This window comes from Hippoglossus stenolepis, chromosome 12 (assembly GCF_022539355.2).
Source record: "Hippoglossus stenolepis isolate QCI-W04-F060 chromosome 12, HSTE1.2, whole genome shotgun sequence".
Lineage (NCBI taxonomy): Eukaryota > Metazoa > Chordata > Actinopteri > Pleuronectiformes > Pleuronectidae > Hippoglossus > Hippoglossus stenolepis.
This window is the reverse complement of record NC_061494.1, coordinates 838,877-859,212: the sequence shown is the minus strand read 5'-3', so window position 1 is coordinate 859,212 and position 20,336 is coordinate 838,877. Positions and strand designations below refer to the sequence as shown.

The 20,336-nt window shown below is 42.2% G+C and overlaps 1 protein-coding gene across 2 annotated transcripts; it reads right to left on the bottom strand.

The window, feature by feature from the left end:
• Positions 1–1,839: 1,839 nt before the first annotated feature.
• Positions 1,840–19,738, bottom strand: ndst2a (N-deacetylase/N-sulfotransferase (heparan glucosaminyl) 2a). Of its 2 annotated transcripts, none has more exons than XM_035172616.2 (15): positions 19,368–19,738; positions 17,877–17,934; positions 13,547–15,194; positions 13,147–13,234; positions 10,948–11,102; positions 10,361–10,546; positions 9,741–9,869; positions 7,922–8,104; positions 7,272–7,368; positions 7,060–7,183; positions 6,385–6,559; positions 6,079–6,249; positions 5,004–5,113; positions 4,775–4,877; positions 1,840–4,213 (listed from the first exon to the last, which is right to left on the bottom strand). In XM_035172616.2, exons 3-15 carry the CDS (start codon positions 14,618–14,620, stop codon positions 4,088–4,090), a joined length of 2,721 nt encoding a protein of 906 aa, XP_035028507.1. In that variant the 5' UTR covers positions 14,621–15,194; positions 17,877–17,934; positions 19,368–19,738; the 3' UTR covers positions 1,840–4,087. The 2 variants fall into 2 exon arrangements, with proteins under 2 accessions (XP_035028507.1, XP_035028506.1); XM_035172615.2 differs by having other exon boundaries at positions 19,380–19,738.
• Positions 19,739–20,336: the final 598 nt, after the last annotated feature.

Sequence of the window (20,336 nt, the reverse complement as noted above, 5' to 3'; positions counted from 1 at the left end):
GCCAGCAGAAGGACGCAAAACTACTGAACCGATTTCTTGGTGGAGGGATGGGGTTTGAGTCGGGGAAGAACACATTTAATTTTGGTGCAAATGTGGATCAATGGGATTTTTAGACTATGTTTAATGATAAATGTATCATTTAAATGATCAGACCGGCCCCGTTTTCTTCTATATCTCAACTACAAGATCTAAACAATCAGTAGTATTGTTCAGCCTTGATCTCAGAGGTATGTGCTCTACTGAGTTCTACTCTACTTCTCTAATGAAAATCAATAAAACCCTAGATTAATGTCTGTCACTGATTACTGGTTATATTAACCAACCCTTGCTCTGCCAAACTATTGTTGAATATTTAAACTAATTAGTAAAAGCAACCTCCTCCAAAACAGAGCTGCAAGTCAGGAGCTCCACCAGTGGCCCCTTTAGACCTGAGCCTAAACACAAGCTCAACTTTGGGATGAGACATTTTCAGAGTGCAGATGTGGACATATCCGCCTCTTTTTTCTGGAATGTTGTTGGAATGTGTCCACTTGTGTCGGATGTTTGCAAAGAGAGCAGTGGAACCAAGAAGGAACATCACCAGCATCCACTCATAAACAGTAAAAAGCCAGAGTGGGACTGTATCTTCCATTTATTAGGATTTTAGGATGTTACTATGGAGATTATTGACCACTAATGTCTGCAGGGGTTTGTACACTATTACGTTTAAGACACTCCTCACTGGGTTCTGTCAGCAAAACACTATTCAAGACCCAAGTGACACCAGTGGAGATTGTGTGGTATTAAAATGTGCGTTTGTGAAGGGATATAATGAATTCATCTTACCGTTTCTGTGAATTTGTGTGTGTATGTGTGTGTGTGTGTGTGTGTGTGTGTGTGTTGGGTAGGGTTGGCTGACAGCTGCACACAGATTAAGGCCAAGATTTTCTTGGACCATCTCTGTACAATTTTAGAACAAACATGAATTGCAAACTACTAAGTATGTAAGAATTGAAACAGTGCAGTGATCAGTGCTGTGTTTTAGATGCACTGCAGCAGGCTCTGCTGTTGTGTGGGCTGTTCACAGCCACAGCATGATGCACCAACCACTCAGCCCACACTATGACCAACATTGTGCTCCCTGCGAAACCCAGAGTCCAGCCACCCATTATAGGGATGAGGTTCACAGGGGGTTGGAGTCAATTCCAGCTGACAGTGGGCAAGAGCAAGAGAGTTATCCTTACAATCCTCAGACCCACACAGTGACAATTTAGGAGGCTGTCCACAAGGTGGAGCCATTTAGTTGTCATTTGATCTGACCAGTCTTACACTTTAGGAGGGAAAGTAACAGCAGCAGTTTAAACCTGCAGATGAAAACATGATTTCATTTAATAGATGTATGAGCAACTAGTGAGAATGTTACCATATTCTTGAGCCCAACATACAGAGCACACAATTATGCCTCCTCTTTTAATCATCAGTGAACTGACCTCAGCTTTAATCGTTCCCATGCACTTGAACTGTGAAACCACATTTTCTGTAGCAGCTTATCCCGTTCACTGGGTCTTTGCCAGTACCCACACTTGGAGACTGGAACACTAAAACATGCATTCACACACCACCACCACCACACAGTCGGTAGAGATTCCCTTATATGAACAATGTCAGATATGTTGATACTGAGTGGTGTTCAATTGTTAGTGTGCAGTCTCCACAATGGACTGTGTGATGACACATCGTGTCAAATAGGAGATGTGAAGATTTTCTTCAAAACACCATGTGTGTGGTATAGATGAGACAGCAGAGGCAGAATATTTCTACATTCACATATATGAGGATAAAAAACTGCTGCAGCCATCATTTCCAACCTCTCAGTGTTTATTAGAGATGATACTGTGTTGGTATTTTTGACATTCATATAAAACAAACAGGAAACAACATGACAGCAGCTTCTGATTAGTCTCTATTCCAGCTCTGATGCATGTTCTCTTGTCCTGTGAGATTTGTGACATCCTGTCCTCGGATGGATGGGCTGTGAGAGCGTGGGATGACGTGTGTTTAGAATTGTTTTGGTTTATTAGATGATATCTCACGGTGTAGCTCTTCCTGACTGAGGGGCTTCTTTCCCACTCACAAACAACCCACATTAGGTTTTAGAGCTCTGGTCCTGGGCTGTGCCTCATGATCACATCATGATACAATCAATGTCAACCGCCCCAACTGTTTATTAGGACATCATTGTCCATGCATGTCATCCATGATTTGACATGTACAAGCAACTGCACTGATTGTGGTTAGTCCTGTGTTAGTTAAATTATGCAGTAACTTTGTCAAGTCTAAGAAAATAACCGTCATGGTGTAATAACAAAGTCATCTCAGCTTGAAGACTATATACAGAACATTTTACCTGGACACATTATTTAAGAGTCTACTTAAGTCTAGTAAAATGTCCAGTAACAAGATACATTATGGGCAATGTAGTACATAGTGTTTTTGAGCTTTTTGCGTTAACTGCCTTTGCTGCTTCAATTTTGACCAATTTAAAATCAGTTTGCCTCTTGTGAGTCCCCCAACTTTAATAGACAACCAGAATAGCACTTTAGGTTAACCTTAGTCTCTAAAAGTTTAATTTCCATGAAATGGATCATTTCTATTTATTAATAATGGTCCTCATCACTAAAAAGCCCCCGGGAAAATCCATCCACAGTTGTGAGCTGACAGTTGTAAATACTTAATCTTTGTGTCTGATTAATCTTGTCCCCTTAGCTTGGTGTGTGTAATGACTCATAACATTGCAGTCCCCATGAGCATCAGCATCCATTGCAAGGGAGAAGTCTCCAGTCAGAGCCATGAAATTACAGAACAGAGCACTGCTGACTAAAACATCTTTTTCACAGCAGCCATTTTGACATGAAGTGGTCGATGTTACTAATCACATTAAATAAGACTATCTATCTAAAACAGTCTTCATTATTATGATGAATAACATTGGGTTTATTTGCTCCATCAAGTCAAAATGGCTACTGTAAAAAAAGGTCTATACCTCTCACTAAATAATAAAGAGCTGAGGTCAAACCTGAACTTTCACTCTCTGGTCCCTGAAGCATGAAAACTTCAACCATAATCACACTGACAACTCAAGTAACTGACCAGTTATTTAAAAGTTCTACAACAACCAATACTCAGCACAGTATGTGGTGTACTTTACTCCTTTTATTAAAACATGGAGGGTATTTAGATTAAAAGCAAGAACGTAAGCAATCTTAAATTAAACCTGGAGAATGGATGCAGACGTTGCTATGGTGAAGTAGAGTGTAGAAGCTGCTCTCTGACAGTCACAGCATGATAGTGAGGGCACAGCCTGGACCAAATCTGGGCATCAGTTATGTACCGAATCAAAAATTGGTATTTACATTGCCCTGTCATCATAGTAACTAAATCCATTTTAAAATGTCTCACACTGAAACGGTGAGGATAGAAGGACACAGCACCCTGCCTAAGTTAGGTGTGTCAGAGAAGTCTGTACCAGGATACGGACTGTCTGTTTCCCACCTTTCCCCCAAACCAAACGTATACAATTGATATTGAAAATGAACTGCTTCACAATCATTCTCGTGGAGACGTGCGCGTGTCTGTGTGTTTGTTCATGTTAGTCCTGCGTCCTCTCATACACTCCACATTTGCATGGTCTCACTCTGTGAGTTTCTCTCCTCACATTAAGGCGATCTGATCTGTTCATTATGCCTCAAACCTTCTGGCCACCCAGTCCTCTGGATCAACAGAAAACTGATGTGTGCAATGTCAGCCCTCACCCTTTCTCGTCCCACACACATGAGGTTGACAGCTGCCTAGTGCTCGCACAAGGTTGGCAACAAATCAGGAGTTGGGGGGTGGGAGTCCAATGGGATCCTTCTCCAACAGGGACCAACACTTTCATGGTGCACACAGGAGCATCAGAAACATCAGCTAAAACCCTGCAGCTCTTTTAGTGTGTGCGGCTGTAGATTCCAGATTAGGTAGTCCAGTCTAATCCAGAGCCAAATGTTGGCTCATCCACAGACTCTAGTCCCGGTTTCTGTACGATGTGTCTGTCTGCAAGCTTGTGGCCTCAGCTCCAGCTGGTGCTCTGGAGTTCTTGGCGGAGCCAGGACGGCAGCGGTTGGCCCAGTCGATTCAGCAGACGAAGCAGCTCCATGTTGTGCTCACGATAGTAATCTGCCAAAAAGGTACGCGACTGTGCACATACACACACACACACACACACACACACACACACACACACACACACGTAGACATAAAGGTCAGACGAGGAGAACAAAAGGTAAAGTAATCTTCTAATTACTCAGCTGAGCTTTTAAAGGAACTTCAGCTCCAAATCCAGCAGTTCCCGATTGAGGATGTAAACATTTAAAAAGGCCTTACAGATGTATACTGTTGTTTCATTCAAAACAAAGACTTTTGTTAAAAAAGAGCTGGATGATATAATTTTAACTTAACAAATTGTTAACACAAAGAAATAGTGCATTTGTAGAGGACTATCATCTGCAGCAGACTAGTAGACATACAGTGCCCCCATTTAAAGTGTATTTGAACGCCATTTTATACGATAAACTATTCTATGAAAAACTCTACTCATAATTAATGTTTTGCTGACACCATTGAAGTCACTGTATTCCTATATCTCAGCTATTTAATTGGCAACTATGATTTTATTATTACTGATAGAGCAGATGGCAAACGCCACCTGTAAAGAGAGAGTGAGGCACTGTGATGAGAGTGTGAAGTGTAGACGCACCTCAGAACTCATCTCTGGGTATTTCCTGCCTTTACTCTTCCCCAGACATTTGGCTCGACCTCCTTCCACCCGCTGACACCAGAAACCTTTGCTGTCATCATACCTGCAGACACAAAGTATGTTACAGGACAACACTTCTTGCACACGGTACAGGGAAAAATAGCTGGGTTGCTTTCTCTGTTATGCTGTTAAAACATTCTCTACATAAGTGCATGTGTGTGATACAAACATTAGAGCCTGGGTGTAGTTGAAGATGGGAGTGACACCAAGGAATCTCTGGATTCCCTCCATCACTAGTGCTGGGTTGGACCGCAGCAGGGCCCCATCCACGATGTGCACCTAAAACACAAACAGACAAACACAGTCATCCATGAATCGAGACTGATCATTTCAGTCAGCCTCTTCTCTGTGGCAACAGAGGAACAGGAAGTGATTCCATTATAGGTTCCTCTGACTCATTGAACTGATGCACATTCTGCAGGTCCCTGTACTTTATGACACAATAACAAACATGAGCTAGTTCTAGTACAAAGACCTTTAGTGTGAAAGCAGCATTACTGTGTTGAATGGTGTCTACCAGAGGTAATGAATCTAAAACAATATAACCCATCTGGTTCATCAGAAAAGCCAGTATATCACGTGATCTCTGCATTGTTTCCCCTACATGCATTCAGCGGTCCGCCGCTGCAGAATTGTGACCATCACTGCTGAGCTGACTTTTTTTTTCTCATAACAACGATCATAACAACAAGCACCGAGTAGGCCTGTCGCAATAATTATTATATCAACTTATTGTATGATATATAAATATGAAATCGATAATTTTGCTGACCTCGATAGATTGCGCATTGTGTTTGCATGCATGTTTATTTACATAAGAATGTCACCGACATTTAGAAAGTTGTGCTGCTTCTCTCTGTGTCGGAGAGGCAGAATTTACACTCACACAGAATGCAACACAGTGAAGGAGGTGAAAGTGAAAATATTTTGGGTTGAAAGCTGGATGAGAGAGAAGAATCCACACAATAATAGCAGTTTCCGTACTACTGACAGTATAATTACAAATATCACATCCCTACTGACACGTGTATAGATCTCAGAGGAGGTTTGACCACCTGCTGTTTTGCCTCCTAGGTAAAAGTCCACTTTTCATCTCGGTTGCCATCCTATATTATTGCACAAGTTTCAATGAGGTCAATTAGACAGATCAAAATCCCTTCGCGATGCAGCCAACTATTTCTAAAACCAAATATCTATATTTTCAAGCAGCTGAATTGTGTATTAGAAGCCGTGGTGTGTGTTACCTGGTTGGGCTGATAGTGTTGCAGCCAGCGCTCCAGGTGAGTAGCATAGGCCCCGGGGCTAAGGCAGCGTCTCTGAAGGGCCAGCAGATCCTTAGGGGCTGAGGGGCCTGCTGTCACCACTAAATGGAAAGTGTTGTTGAGGGCTGCAGGGTCCTGGTGGGCCCTCTGGTGCTGTGGTCATTAAAACACAAGGACATACACAATCTTGATAGTTAAGAGGGTTTTAACTGCCACCAGGAACTCACACAGTGTGACACAGTGTGTCCTGTATGTGTGCACAGTTTTGCGATAGTGATAGTTTCTCACCTGATACCAGGAATAAGCCCTGTCTGATGGGTTGATGAGCACTGACAGAATTTTGGCTCTGGGTAGCAGGGCAGCAGCTCTCTTAGGAGCCACCTCTGTGTCGAAGTAATTAGCACTCTTCTCAAACATGAAATCTGTGCTGACATTAGAAGGGAATGGGAAGAAGTCCATGTACCTGAGAAGAAGGGAAATGAAAAAGTGAGTATTTAAGCTCATTTCTAAAAAGTCTTCACATCCCTGAACTATTTTATTTTATGTGTTATGCTCCCATTATAATCATAGCAATTTGTGAAATAGAGAATACTCATTGATGAAAGAGATGACATCTCCGAACTGGTAAAACCAGGCACAAGTATATGGATGCATACTGTATGTAAAGTCAGCATGTGGTAAAGACCTTGGGCAGCAGCAATAGCTCAGCTCAGGCTGTGAAATACAAGTTGACACAGATTCTGAACTAAAGTCCTGAATCCTCCCTTCAGCTTTATGATTGGGGTTGTTTTTTTAAATCATTCAGTCTTTAGTGGTTATCTTTGTCCTGTCAGTCACATGCAACAATATTTCTGGTGTTGAGTCCCTACACACCTAACACCCCTGCACTTCACACTTCTAGAGGGACTGAATGTTGAGGCCTTCCTGAAAGCAGTGCACAGAATTTGTTTGTGTTGTCTTTACCAGTCAATCCCGTTGTCATAATTTGCTCCACTGAAGAACTGGATTTCCTCGAAGGTGGTGGGGCTGGGGAAGGAACTAGTGATAGCTGGGTGGAGGCTCAGGAATGAATGAAGCGCTGTAGTGCCTTTAAATAAAGAGAACAAATGTATACTGGAGAGAGACATGTACAGACAAAGATTAAGAGGAAAACTGAGAAAGAGAGAGAGTGGTACCTGTTTTTTGTGGTCCAATGACGAGGAACTTGGGGAGTCGGTCACAGGTCTTCTCTTTAGACCAGATATCTTTGTGTCTCTTGTCATGACAAGGGTTCTAAAAATAGGAGATCAAAATTGTCAACACTTAAAGAGCTTTCTATAAACCGGCAGTGGGCAAATAACTGAGTACACATTGAAGTCTAACTTTAATATCAAATTTCCTCAAATAATGGGCAGACGTAAAAATGAAATAAAAAGAAAAAAGAAAGTGTGCCACACATTGAAGACATAGACGAAGATGTCAAGAAAATTTGTGGTGATAAGGGCATCCAGTGTCGATGTGTGGTAGATGAAAACATGTGATCTTGTAATTAATACATTATGTCCTGCCTCTGATTGCTGCACCATCCCTCACCTAAATCCTGCTGAGGATTTGCTGCTGTTGTGAACACGTCTGCGCAGAGAAGCTCATCTTTGAGTCCAAGTGAAAGTTTGTGACAATTTGGAAGAAATTCTCACAATGTAATCCTAAAATATTGCGATCGATCAGTGTGAGGGTTGAATAGACAACCTGAAAACATAATGCCTCTGGCCACAGTTGTCGCACGCATAACAACTGTACATATGCAACTGTCTGAAAAATATGATCAGTAAATCGGTATACCAACCTGCCAGAGTGGATCTCTCTCCTCAGGAAAGATCTGAAAGTATTTTTCAGCGAGCTGGACGGGGGGCAGTGTCTGCAGCTTGAGGTTAGTCCAACACTGGACAAACTTCACTAAAGACTCAAAGGTGTAGAGACCCAGTCGGTCATTGCCATAATTAGACAGGTGGGTCATGAAGATACTTATCTGGAATGAGAGGACACAATGTTCTTACAAAGTAAGTTTCAACTTAAAACAATTAAATAATAACAATTAAAACAAAGTGTTATGATAGGATAGGGACCATTAGATTCACAAGCTGGAGTGTGAGAGGGCTTGGTGGGCCTATCAAAAGATTAAGAGTATTCTCACCCCTTCAGAAGATAAAGACAGAAATAGCATTTCTTCAGGAAGCACACCTGCGTCTTTGTGACCACACCAGACTGTGAAGGCCATGGTTGGACAGGTTATTCATTCAAGCTTCAATAGCCGATCAAGGGGCACTGCGTTTTTGCTGCACAAACGGCTACAGTTCTCACCAGAGCAAATAATATAGGTCCCAATTGGCTGTTATATTATAGTTATGGGCTGATTTTTCCAACCCCCTGTAAGTTTTGCTTGTGTCTATGCCCCAACTGGGACTGTCCTAATTTTATGGTTAGCCCCATTCTTGAAAAACAAATCCCCAAAATACAACCCCATCTAATATGGCTAGAACGTATGGTGGCGTGAACGTATATAGCGGTTTAGTCACCCATCAACATACAAGTTTTCATTCTTTTACCATGTTGACCACACACATTTTCTGCATCGCTTATTTCTTTTTAGACAAAGTCTAACTTCAGTGAAGTCATGCGAATACTCAGCAACAGTTATTGCAAATCACGCCCCACTTCTGTTAGATTATATTTCTCAGAAGATTTCTCAATTCATACAAAACAACAAATCAGATTCAATCTCTCCGTCCCTTCTGTGGGAAACTTTTAAAGCAGTAATACGAGGTGAGAATTTTTTAGAATGCCAGGGTTCATAAACTGGAAAAAAAAGACAGAAGGAGCTGGTAGAGGCTATTTTGCAAATTGACAGACAACACTCCTCTTCTCCTAATCCCACTCTTCTGACAGAGAGGCTTCAGCTCCCAACTGAATTTGATCTTATCTCAACAAACAAAGCAGAGTTTCTTTTAAGAAGGACAATACTACGAGAATGGCAACAAGGCCAGCCGACTGCTAGCATTGCAGCTTAAACATCAGTTTGCCTCTTGATTCATCACTAAAATTCGCAATACTCCTCACACTATAGTGTCAGACTCAACCGATATAAATAACGGTACAAATATTTTTCTCTGTATTACTCTAATCTCTACAAACCGTTACATTATAAGACATATTTTGAGCAACAAGCTGCTGGAATGGGACTTTAATAAAAAACTGCCTGAAAATATCTAACAGGAATTATGATTTATGTTGTTGCCATTTTCCTGCCAAGCCACATAATCTTAATTAAATATCAACAAGCTTTATATAATTTCTAATAAGCTTGATCTAATGATGATTACTGAATATTTGGTTTAATTCATTTCAAAGATCGCAGAATGTCCAACATTGTGAACATTTGTGGTCCAGAGCACACAAAGCTGGACTGGTGTGTCAAATTTCATAATGGGTGTTGCATTTACAAAATTTAATTTATATTTTTGATTTTTCCAATTGGGGGTCTTACAAAGTGACAATTAAAATCAAACCAGTGGATATCGAACTGTAAACCACCTGCAAACAGATCAGTTCAGCATGTTGATAGCAGGTGATTTTTAATGTGTATGAATAGGGAGTGGTGTTCTTACAGGGTTCAGGAGGACAGTGAGGAAGAGTTCCCCTCCTCTGATGCTCTTGTCCAGCTCCTTCGAACCACCTGGATATTCATTATAGAAAATCGTATGGGTGAACAGACCACAGGTCTGCCTGGGCAATACCTAAAACACACAAAATGAGCCGTCAGTTTTCCATCAGTTTTTGGCATATATTTTTAAGTGTGTGTACATGCTCATCAGTCTCCGTCTTCTTGACATTTTTAATAACTCTGCACATTTTAGCTACATTCTAAAATCAAGGCTTAGGCAGCAGTGAGGCATGAGTCAATAGTTAGCCGGACTTAGTGGAGCTGTGCATGGCTCCGTGGATGTCTACTTGGGCTGTAGCCGGGCTCTGCGCACTCTGGCCCGGGCAGTGGATCTGTCCGGGGTCCCTGGGTCCGTGCCCCAGCCCCATGCTGACGGCTAAGTACCACCACCGCCTAATTTTCGGCCAGGAAAACCCCTAAATACAGCCCCACTAGAGAATGTCCAGAATGAATTAATTTCTGTTTTCATTTATCATATTACATGTGTTAATAATGCCTTTGAGAAAAGTTAACCCGTGGGAACATTACTGAAATGCAAGTATTGAACAAGGACAGCAAACTGACCTTGATTCCATTATGGATAAAGCCACGGCGGTATCGAGCTGGCCTTAGATGGGGGTATTCCTCTGTACTCGTCACCTTAATGCCCCACACAGACTTCCAAGCCTCGTAGAGCTGACTGTGAACTGGGTAAACCCCAGAATGGTGTGGAGCCACGGCATAGCCCATATCTGTTGGGATACCATGCTCCTGCAGAGGGAGGTGAGGAGTGAGAACAGAATGTGGAACAATGAGAGGGTAGAAAGAGGAACAGGCAAGAAGATAAAACATAACACATTGCCAGGAGGAAAAGAGTAGAGAGGTACTCCTTGTATAAATATTGAACATGTCCAAATCTTTTTAACAGTGTCGTCTATGACCTGGGAGTATATGAAGAAATGGAAAAGACCTAAATACACTTTGAAACTGACATAACTGTCACTCCAGTACATAGCATTGCAGATAGACAAGCCTTCAACCATTTCTATCAACCACACACACAAATCCTCCGGCTACAAGCTAATTAACTTAATAATGCAGCAAGAACAATTCAATTCTCTCTCTCCTTCACACTGTGACAGTGGCCATGTTTGTGTATCAGTGCAGCTAACCTGAGCGAAGATCTTATTGAGCCTCATCTGCTCAGCCAAGACACTGACATTGTGAAAGAGGTGAGGCTGCATGTGGCTCCACATGTGAGGAAACCACCAGAAGTCCATCCTGTGCTGCAGCAACATGTCATCTCCCCGATCCTCCTCATCAGTACCTGAATGCACATGCAAACACACAGTTTAAACATAATCAAGTGAAAGGCTCCCTTATTGACACTATATCTAACTAACCGACTGATAATTATTGTATTTTTTTAATGGGTAAAATCTTAAATGTGTCCTTGATGCATTCACACTTGCACTTAGAGGGGTCCCTTTGTGCACGGACCATTAAGGACTGATGTTAATAACATGTCCGAACAGGGTCTGTCAGTGTCAGTATAGAACCGACTGTAACTTCTATTATCAGTTACATTCACCCCATTTTTACCTCCAAAGCAACCTCAGGTCTCATGTTGAGTTACATTGAAATTATTCCAGTGACTCCACATATTGTGGGATGGATTTTGAGGAGGGAAAACAGCACTGCTGCTAGGGCTGGCAGATACCCGGAGCTGACAAATTAAAATCACTCTTAGTAACAATCATACCAAAGCTTTGATACATGTATGTTGTCAGTTCCGCTGTTAAAATGTTTTATTAAAGAAAGGTTTTATTGAAGGAGTAAATATGAGGTAATAGTGAATAATTCTGTATTAGCCAAAAGTCCTGTTAATGCTATGAGCCAACTCCACACACAATAATATTTAGATCACTCCGGAGCACATTACATTGACTTTCATTTGTGTGACACCCAGACAAACACGAAAATTAAGTTGTGTAAAAATGCAGGAATCTATTAATTACCCCCCTACACACACACACACACACACACACGCATCCTTTCAATTTTGCTTCCCCATTTCAAACCGTTTTTTCATAACTTCTCGTGCAGTTTTCCACAACTTCTAATTAATATGTCCGTATTGTATTTAACTTTTAAATCCCATTTACCCCCATTATAACCCACTCCTCTTCAGTGTACGGTCGTTGCTGTATTGATTGATTTGTCTCCTTTCTCACACTATATAAAACAGGCTATAGGGATTTTTAAGAGATAAGCCAAGATTTTAAAGAGATGTCTCTCACTCTAATCCCTGTTTGAACCTACTGTAAGTAAGATCTCACACACACACACACACACACACACACACACACACACACACACACACACACACACACACACACACACACACACACACACACACACACACACACACACACACACACACACACACACACACACACACACACTATAAATAAACACATGCACTCTCAAATACATATACTTTACAATTACATGCAGATACATATACAGAGACACACAAAGACAACCGCTCACACGAATGTTAAAAAAACCTGGTACTACCATAATAACAGCCCAGGGCACCAGTATCCATTAATCATTGCAGTTCAGCTCCAACTATACATGAAACAATGCAGTGTCAACATATTCTTCTAGAGGTTTTTGTTCTCGAATAAGTTTAATTTAAACATTTTAACAGCGTCCGCTTTCTAATGTTGAAAAAAAATCACGTCTATAGAAATTACACCCGATTCTGCAGGGGTGCCTATATTTTTTCTTTTAGTTGTAGATTTGTGGCAGTCCCGGCCTTCTCCTCGTACTTAAGCTCAGTGGCCCAGTACATTTAACCTTCTTTCACTGCTTACGATACAGCCAGGCATTCTTCCTCCTGTTTCTTAACTTTCAAACTCCTAATACCCCTTCAACTGCTTCTTCATAAACATTCAAGGCAGCATTGCAGGTTTGCTTAAGCTTTTCCAGAAGCCAACAATCCCAAGAGCTTCTAGCTAGCAAGCTTCTACAGGTTATGTCTACAACCCTACCCACGCTATTTCCTGTCAGCCTCTTGCTTTTGGCCAGACCAAATGAGCACATTTCTCCCAGCAGCTTTTGGTTTTCGTGACAGTGTACAATACAAGGATGTAGGTGAATGGCGAAGGAATAGGGAGAGAGGAGGGATTGGAGGAGTGGGTGATTCGATATAAATTGTCATGTTAGAGCTGTCTTGATTTGAAGAACTTGCTTTAAAATAAATGTTTTACACTCTTTACAGATACAAAGATACACAGTGGTATTATAAGATGATGTTTCAAACAGAAAGCTTTGTTTATACAGTAACATCAGATATTGCATACCTGTGTGATAAAACTTTCCAGAAAATCCCAAGTTGAAAGTGAAATTAGGGACCAATGCTCTCAGTTTGTTTTGAGTGTTGAGTAACGCCTGTGAAAGGAACACAAAGACAACATGAGGTATTTGCTTAGTTATCTAAAAAGGCTTAATAAATGATATTGTTATAAAAAAATTAGTGGAACTTGTAAATATGAGGAGCTCCAACAAGAAATAGATTACACTCTCTACTTACTCGTAAAAAAAACGTTTGAACTACTTAACTATAACGTTCTTTTTATGAATGTGTGTTAGTTAATATCTCACAACCAACCACTATGCAGTGTGAGAAGCCATTAAATATAATTTTCATCTATTCTATCTAAATATTATTTAGCCTTGTGTGTGTTGACAAGGCTCACCTACCTCCACATCTGACACCTTCATACGGGTTCCCTCCTTGCCAACAAAGATATCATCCACATCCACCAAGATGTGGCGGTCCAAGGACAAACACAGTCTCTTCCCTGTCAGGTAGGCGATGGCATCTACAAACACGAGCTTGTGGAGCCAATAGTTGAGATTGTTCCCGAAGAGAACCCTTTGAATGCCATCATGTAGCCCCAAGTCCTGGACCACTGTCGCATGGAGGGCCCGCAGGTGGCTAGGTCCAAAATGTGCCAGTGCCTCAGAGGACTTGGTGCTGGCCAGAAGTACTGGTTCATAAGTAGAGTGGTTGGACTGGAAAATGGTCCAGTCATCTCCTGGTAAAGAGCCCTGCTCCATTTGGTTTGGCTTGGTAATGTAGAGTAGAGGAGCACTGGGATTGATGCGGTAGTCCCTGAGTCCAAGATGTGAGTGTAGAAAGAGGGGAAACCCTTTAAGCTGTGCACTGAGAAGAGAGTTTTCATTAGCTTTGAAGAAGCCAATGACACCTACTCCATACTCAGCACAGTACTTGTCCAGTAAGTCACGGTTCCATGCATCCAGATTGACATATTTCAACACATTTTCATAGATGATAAGTGTGTAACGTCCACGGTTATGCTCTGTCAATGTGGGCATGTCACCTTTACCAGGAGCAATCTCTGTCCGGTAGTGGAAGCGGCTGGACTCTAATATGGCTACAATCTCCTGGCCAAGCTGAGAGTAGATGCTCTCTACAAACACCAGAACAACAGGCTCTGTCCTGGAATTGTCCACTGCTTTCACTTGTCGCAGTCGGCTCTGACGCACGGGAATGAAAAGTGGTGCCCTCTGCACACCTGGCCCTCCTTCATCAGCCCCAGTACTAGTTCCTGGTGACATCCCTCCTTCTCCACCACAATCACTAAAGGGTAAAGGGGGAGCCTCCTTGATTTTGGGGCTGTTTGAGACGTAGTAAGCTAGGAAGGCCATGGACAGCAAGCAGAAGATGATTAGTGCCAGGATAAGGCGGTGAAGCTCCAGCTGGCGGACTCCTCGCATTAATTTCCACACACCCAAGCCTGCACCTACCATGATGTTGGAAAGAGGAGGCAGAACAGGGCAGCAAGCAGCAGCGGAGAACAGGCAAAGAGGGCAGAGAGGTGGAGTAGGGATGAGAGGAAGGGGGAGTGGAGGAGGAAGATCGAGCTGTAGATACTGGCACCAAGCTGTGCTGGGGAATAGCCATTTACACTAGGTCACCATGGCCAGCATAATCCATTACCTTCTCTACACTTCAAGCTCTGCAGGACTAAAACAATCACGGATGACTTAAAGGAAGAAGGGAGGGACAGATGATTATATGATGGATGGAATGACAAATATTGGGCGATCCAAGAGGGAGAAATTGAATTGGTTCAATAGTGAACACCAACACAGGTGATCTCTGTCTGAAATATCTGGCCCAAGTTTAGCCTGAGGTTTTTGTTCCTGGGTCAGTCCCCCGTTTCAAACAGTTGAGCAGATGACTCTACATGTGGGCATATCTCTCTGTAGAGTAGTTTGTAGCTTGTGTAGTGTCTCAGCAGAGGATGTGTCTGTGCTGGTGGTCTGTGCATCGGGGTGGAACCCCCTTATGCCACCTTGCCTGAACATCCCAGAGAAACTCCTAGAGGAAGAGAGAGGAGTGGAGAGGGGCAAGGTGAAGGGGATACAGAGAGACAAGAGGGAAAAAATAAGTTTTCCATCGACATACATTTCTTATAGCTTCTGTACACTTCTGACCTGTTCAGTCAAAGGAATATTCCACAAAAACAAAAGACAAACAAACAAAACAAAAAAAGTCAGGCTTCTGCCTTTGGAAGGGAACTAATTGATTTAGGTACTGGACGACATTTTGTTGTAGATCATACACTTGTTAAAGATATACTTGTTTATACAGTTTGAGCAAAACAAACTGTATAAACAAGTACGTCTGTCCTGAAGCAGCAGTGTTATAATTATTCAATGGTAGGACATCGCTAAAACAATGAACGTATCGGAAAACAGGAATCGATTATGTTCGGTCATTGCATCTATGCAGAGTCGTCCACGTCTGCATCGCGATGCATCTAAGAATCTAGAAATTTCCACAACTCTAGTCCTGGCTGTGTGCGTCTCATGCTGTGTGTTTAAATGCGGTGTATGTGTGAACTCAAATGTCTGAGTGAAAGCAAATAAAATTGAATTTCACAATGAAGGATAACAGAACTGCTGCCACCACTGCAGGTGCAGCCTGCTGAGCGGTCATTACTTTACTTATGTAACAAAACTCGTGTTTCATTTGACAGTTATCACTATAACACGTGAATCAAATTATGCCCCCTCCCTTCCCGGCAAATTCACATTCAGTCAGCTGCGTGGAGAAAAAAAAACCAAGGTATATGGACTTAACCATGGATTGGAGAATTATTACTCCCCTACTAACTCAGCCACTGTCTGTCAAGTATTATAATAGACAAACTGCTTTGGAAAAACGTCATGACAGTCTACAGCCTCAAAATGACCAGTCAACAATCTAACTTTCCCAAAAACTGATTTTTCACTTATTTTTGCAGGGCTGTAATAGACTGTTTTTTTCAATATGCACATGCTCTGTGCATGAGAAGATTCTCTGACAAACAATACCAAGAGTACCAAGTAGAACATTTTAATATACACCCAGCCACTCCCTGTCTGAGGATTACTAGTGCTGCATAATGAAATTCCATACAGAAACAGTCAGATGGGTTGAAGGTGAGGTAGATGAGGGGGAGGAACAGATAATACATTTATTGTGGAAAGCTGAAAGAGCAGTGTGGGGAGACTGTGGTCATAATGAGCAGTTGCTGTTTAATGGATTGCTGAGTCGAGCTGAATACTCCGTTGGGATCCCCAAAGACCATTCAGCAGCATAAACACTGGGAACCAGCACAGAGCAGGCAGTTCAGAGGTCTTGAATATCCATATATTTTTATGGAAACCTGGACATTAGTTATAGTGGATACCAAGGGGAGCAAAATGGGTAGATCCTATAGGGACCATTCATTGTTAAATCAATTATCATGGTAAACTCTTCATTAGCATACACATACACTGTTTGATGTAATAATGAAAACAGAGATCTGAGGGTTGACAGGTTAAAGAAGCACCACAGTCACACCGCATAGCTTATCTCTGCCTGTAGTCAAAGTTTCAGTAGAGCCTGAAGGTGCAGCTTCACAAGACAAATGGAGGAGAATGAGTCTAGTAACACCTTTGTTGCATTAGCTTATTAGACACTGTGTTCAGGTAGGCAGGTGGGCTGGTATCACTGGTGTTAAAGGCTTTTTAAGAAACAATACAAGTGTGCCTTTGTCTGTCACTCCAACATTCTGTGGGCATTTAGACATTTTCAGACTGTCACGATTCTTTAACCGTAGACATAAATAAATGAAAGTGTAAAATGTAAGAGAAACAGACACTTTTCTTGTTATCTAGTACATGCATTGGCAGCCCACCTTCCCACAGAACAGAGTTAAGTATGAAAGGGGGAGATAGAGGACATGTAGCAAAGGGCCAGGTCTGAACCAAAACTGCAGCCACTACTGGAGGACTCAAGCATATTTCATTAAAAAAATAATTAATTTAACAAAATATTGTCCCCATTATCTCAAACAACACCGCTACTTTATCCACATTGCAATGGTTTCACTGATATTTCTGCAACACAGAAAAAGTGAGACACTGGAGGAGGGAAGGGTAATTGTCCGCTTGTCTGGCCACTGAGAGACATGGACAAAGCATGCTACCAACTGGACCAATCAAAATGTTGCCATCGGCACGGCCTAAGTTACATGTCTACAGAGATGCACGTCTGGCTACAGTATAAGTCTACGCCAAACCTACACCATACATACTGTGTTGATTTAACACAGACTCAGGTTAAATTGACAAATATGTCTATTACCTCTTTAATTAATAAACTGAAAACTGTCCTTGTCTTCAATAATCAGCATACATACACACTAGCCAAGTGACAGTCAGCTTTCTGCAGCTGTGCAATTTTTTAAGTATATAAGAAACTTGGTTTCTCTGATTTGGATAGGGGATAAGAAGCCTCAGCTGGGTTTCTTGTGTGTATATAATGAAAGCTAATATCACCCACTAATAAAAAAGGGACTAAAATATTTAACACAATCAAATGTATGATCTGACTTTAACACTACACCAGGACACTAATTTTACTTACCAATTATTTCCTCCATGTTGTGGTTAAAAGTAAACATTTCAGATTTCTGAGTGGAGTTAATTATGTCTAAAGTCAATGAAAGAGATTAATATGCAGACTCACCTGTTTGGGCTTTCACTGTACTGTCACTGCACCTTCAGCTCAACATTGCTGGTAACATCTGAGAAAGGAAAAGAACAGAAAGAAGCTGTGATTTAGCAAACTAAATAGATGGTTGCCTCTGCAACATCGAGTCTGGCTGAACAAGACCACTATCCCCTGGTTTGGCACTTCCATCACTGTAGAGCACCACTCACGGATTCTGCTCAATTGAAAACTTTGACCTCTTTTGGAACAGTTTTTAGACATGCCCTGTGAAGGATCTCTGGAGCATTGGGTCCAAACTTTCTCCACAGTTTGCCTTTCACACTTGCACAATGCAGCGGGAGGTTCTCTGATCAGAAGTTTTCACACCAGCAACAAATCCTCCGCAGGATTCAGGTAAGGGGGGGTGCAGACGGCAGAGGCAGGACATAACATATTAATTCCCCTGCAGAGATCAAATCATTTTGCTTGCACCACACTGTCTGCATTTATGACCACATGTGTGTACAGAGATATTTCTTCTTTTTGATATTTTCATTTTGTGTCTGTTGCATGTTAGAAGGGTCATCAACCCCCCCCACCCGCAGTGAACTAGGGGCTCTCACTCAGACATTTGCGTTCACATATACACCTCCTCAAGAGAAACTGCAGAGGATCTCCAGAGTTCAGTACATGTCTAAAGGGAGTTAGAGAGTCACAGAGATATATATACATAGGAATAGAGAATCATGAGAAAAATCAATGTGATGATCAGTGTTAATATTGCAGCCACAAATAAATAGATGCATGTTAAACACTGAGTCGATGATCCTTCAATGTAGTTAACACCAGGTGAGAACGGAGCCTCACATGCTGTCTAGTCGACATGTTCATTAGTGTGCGTGCTTGCATGAGAGAGAGAGAGAGAGAGAGAGAGAGAGAGAGAGAGAGAGAGAGAGAGAGAGAGAGGAATCAAGGTCATTTCTGAAAACAGCTTTGATGATTACCCTTTTGTGACTTTACACAATAAATATATGGGTGAATGCGTTCAGGCATTTCTGATAAAAACCTTAACTAGGTGAGATTTCTTTCAGCTACAGCAGATAAGATTTAGAAAACGCTTTGGGGTTAAGATCAGCTGTGAACAGACACGAAGCCGTGACTCCAGCCAGTGGCCACAACCCACAGCCTCTCATCGACACGGCTCCCATTCTGTGATACCAAAACATAACCTCAGGGTAACAATACCACTGGTCGATACGCCGATAATTCCACTGGTGAATACAGGCGGCACGGCTGCACACAGTAAACACAATTATCACACCAAGGTGTCATTACAAGAAGAAGGAAACTTCACAGCAGCCTAAACTAAATGGGGAAAACTTAAGTTTCTACACAACCAGCAATGTGCTGCAGTTAGTTTGCTAACGCTAGCTGTGGAGCAACATTCTCAGTAGACTGTCGCTAATATTAGCATAGCTAACAGCAGCTGGCAGAGGCTCATTGTGTAGCTCGAGTTCGTACATGTACCTGTGAACATACCTGCGGCCTCAGCCCTCTCTCCTGCTCTATTAGCCCTGTGGTGCTGGCACATCCGTATGATGAGGATTCCCAGTACAGCCGTCAGTCCACTAACCACTGGGATAGCGCTACAGCTAGCTGCTGGGGCTACCACAGCTACTCTCTGAGGAGAAGCTTGAGCTTCGGGACAGTGTCACAACATGAGGGCTCTGCCAGTGATTTCAGGCTCACTGGTGTTACTTCTCGGCGGGCATCTGTCCGAACAGAGGACGGGAGCACTTCAAGTCTAAATGTTTAGAGTTAAAAGTCAACTTCAGCGCGCCGCTGCTCCCTCCGCCATCTTGGTTCTGCTGAAACCCCGGACTCAACCAACTCTGGCAATATAGCGGGGGAGGGTTTAAAATGTAACCCCACGATCCACGTCTGTTTTCACAGGCCAAAGTCAATAAGGCGGTAGATTGTTGTCTGTTGTTACTGACGAGTCATCCCTAAAACCACACTGACCGCTGTGTGTGTGTGCGTGTGCGCGTGCGCGTGTTTACAGATGTGGAGTGCAGCACAAGTTCACTCATCTCTGGATGATCATTGTTGGGGATGGACTTTATTACTACTGTTGAACTGTACTGCTTCACTGTTATACAGCCTACATCAATTATTAACAATAACGTATCTGGCCACTAGAAATAATTATCATTGTAATATATTTACATTCATTCACACGAAAGTAAAGTGTCATCTGTTGGACACCAGTAACACCAGGTTGACACTGTGGTTATGTATAACTACAACTATGGGCCAATAACCTGGAAGCTCCTGTCAGGCATCACAGCAGCTAAAGTGAGTAGGCACATGGCTTGGGAGGGGCCCAGAAAGAAATTGGTAGCAACACCAGGGGAGCCAAGCACCAGCTACTGGCTGACAAAGCAGTCGCTCAAGACTGCAAAATCAGACCAACCAATTTGTGCTCTGCCTGGATTG

What these genes read in the sequence shown, in the direction of transcription:
- ndst2a (XM_035172616.2), bottom strand. Translation starts at nt 14,620, where the DNA reads ATGGTAGGTGCAGGCTTGGGTGTGTGGAAATTAATGCGAGGAGTCCGC. An exon ending in TTATCCATAATGGAATCAAG is followed by an intron (nt 9,870 to 10,360) that starts GTCAGTTTGCTG and finishes TGTGTGTTTTAG; the next exon opens with GTATTGCCCAGGCAGACCTG. An exon ending in AACTACACCCAGGCTCTAAT is followed by an intron (nt 4,878 to 5,003) that starts GTTTGTATCACA and finishes TTGTGTCTGCAG; the next exon opens with GTATGATGACAGCAAAGGTT.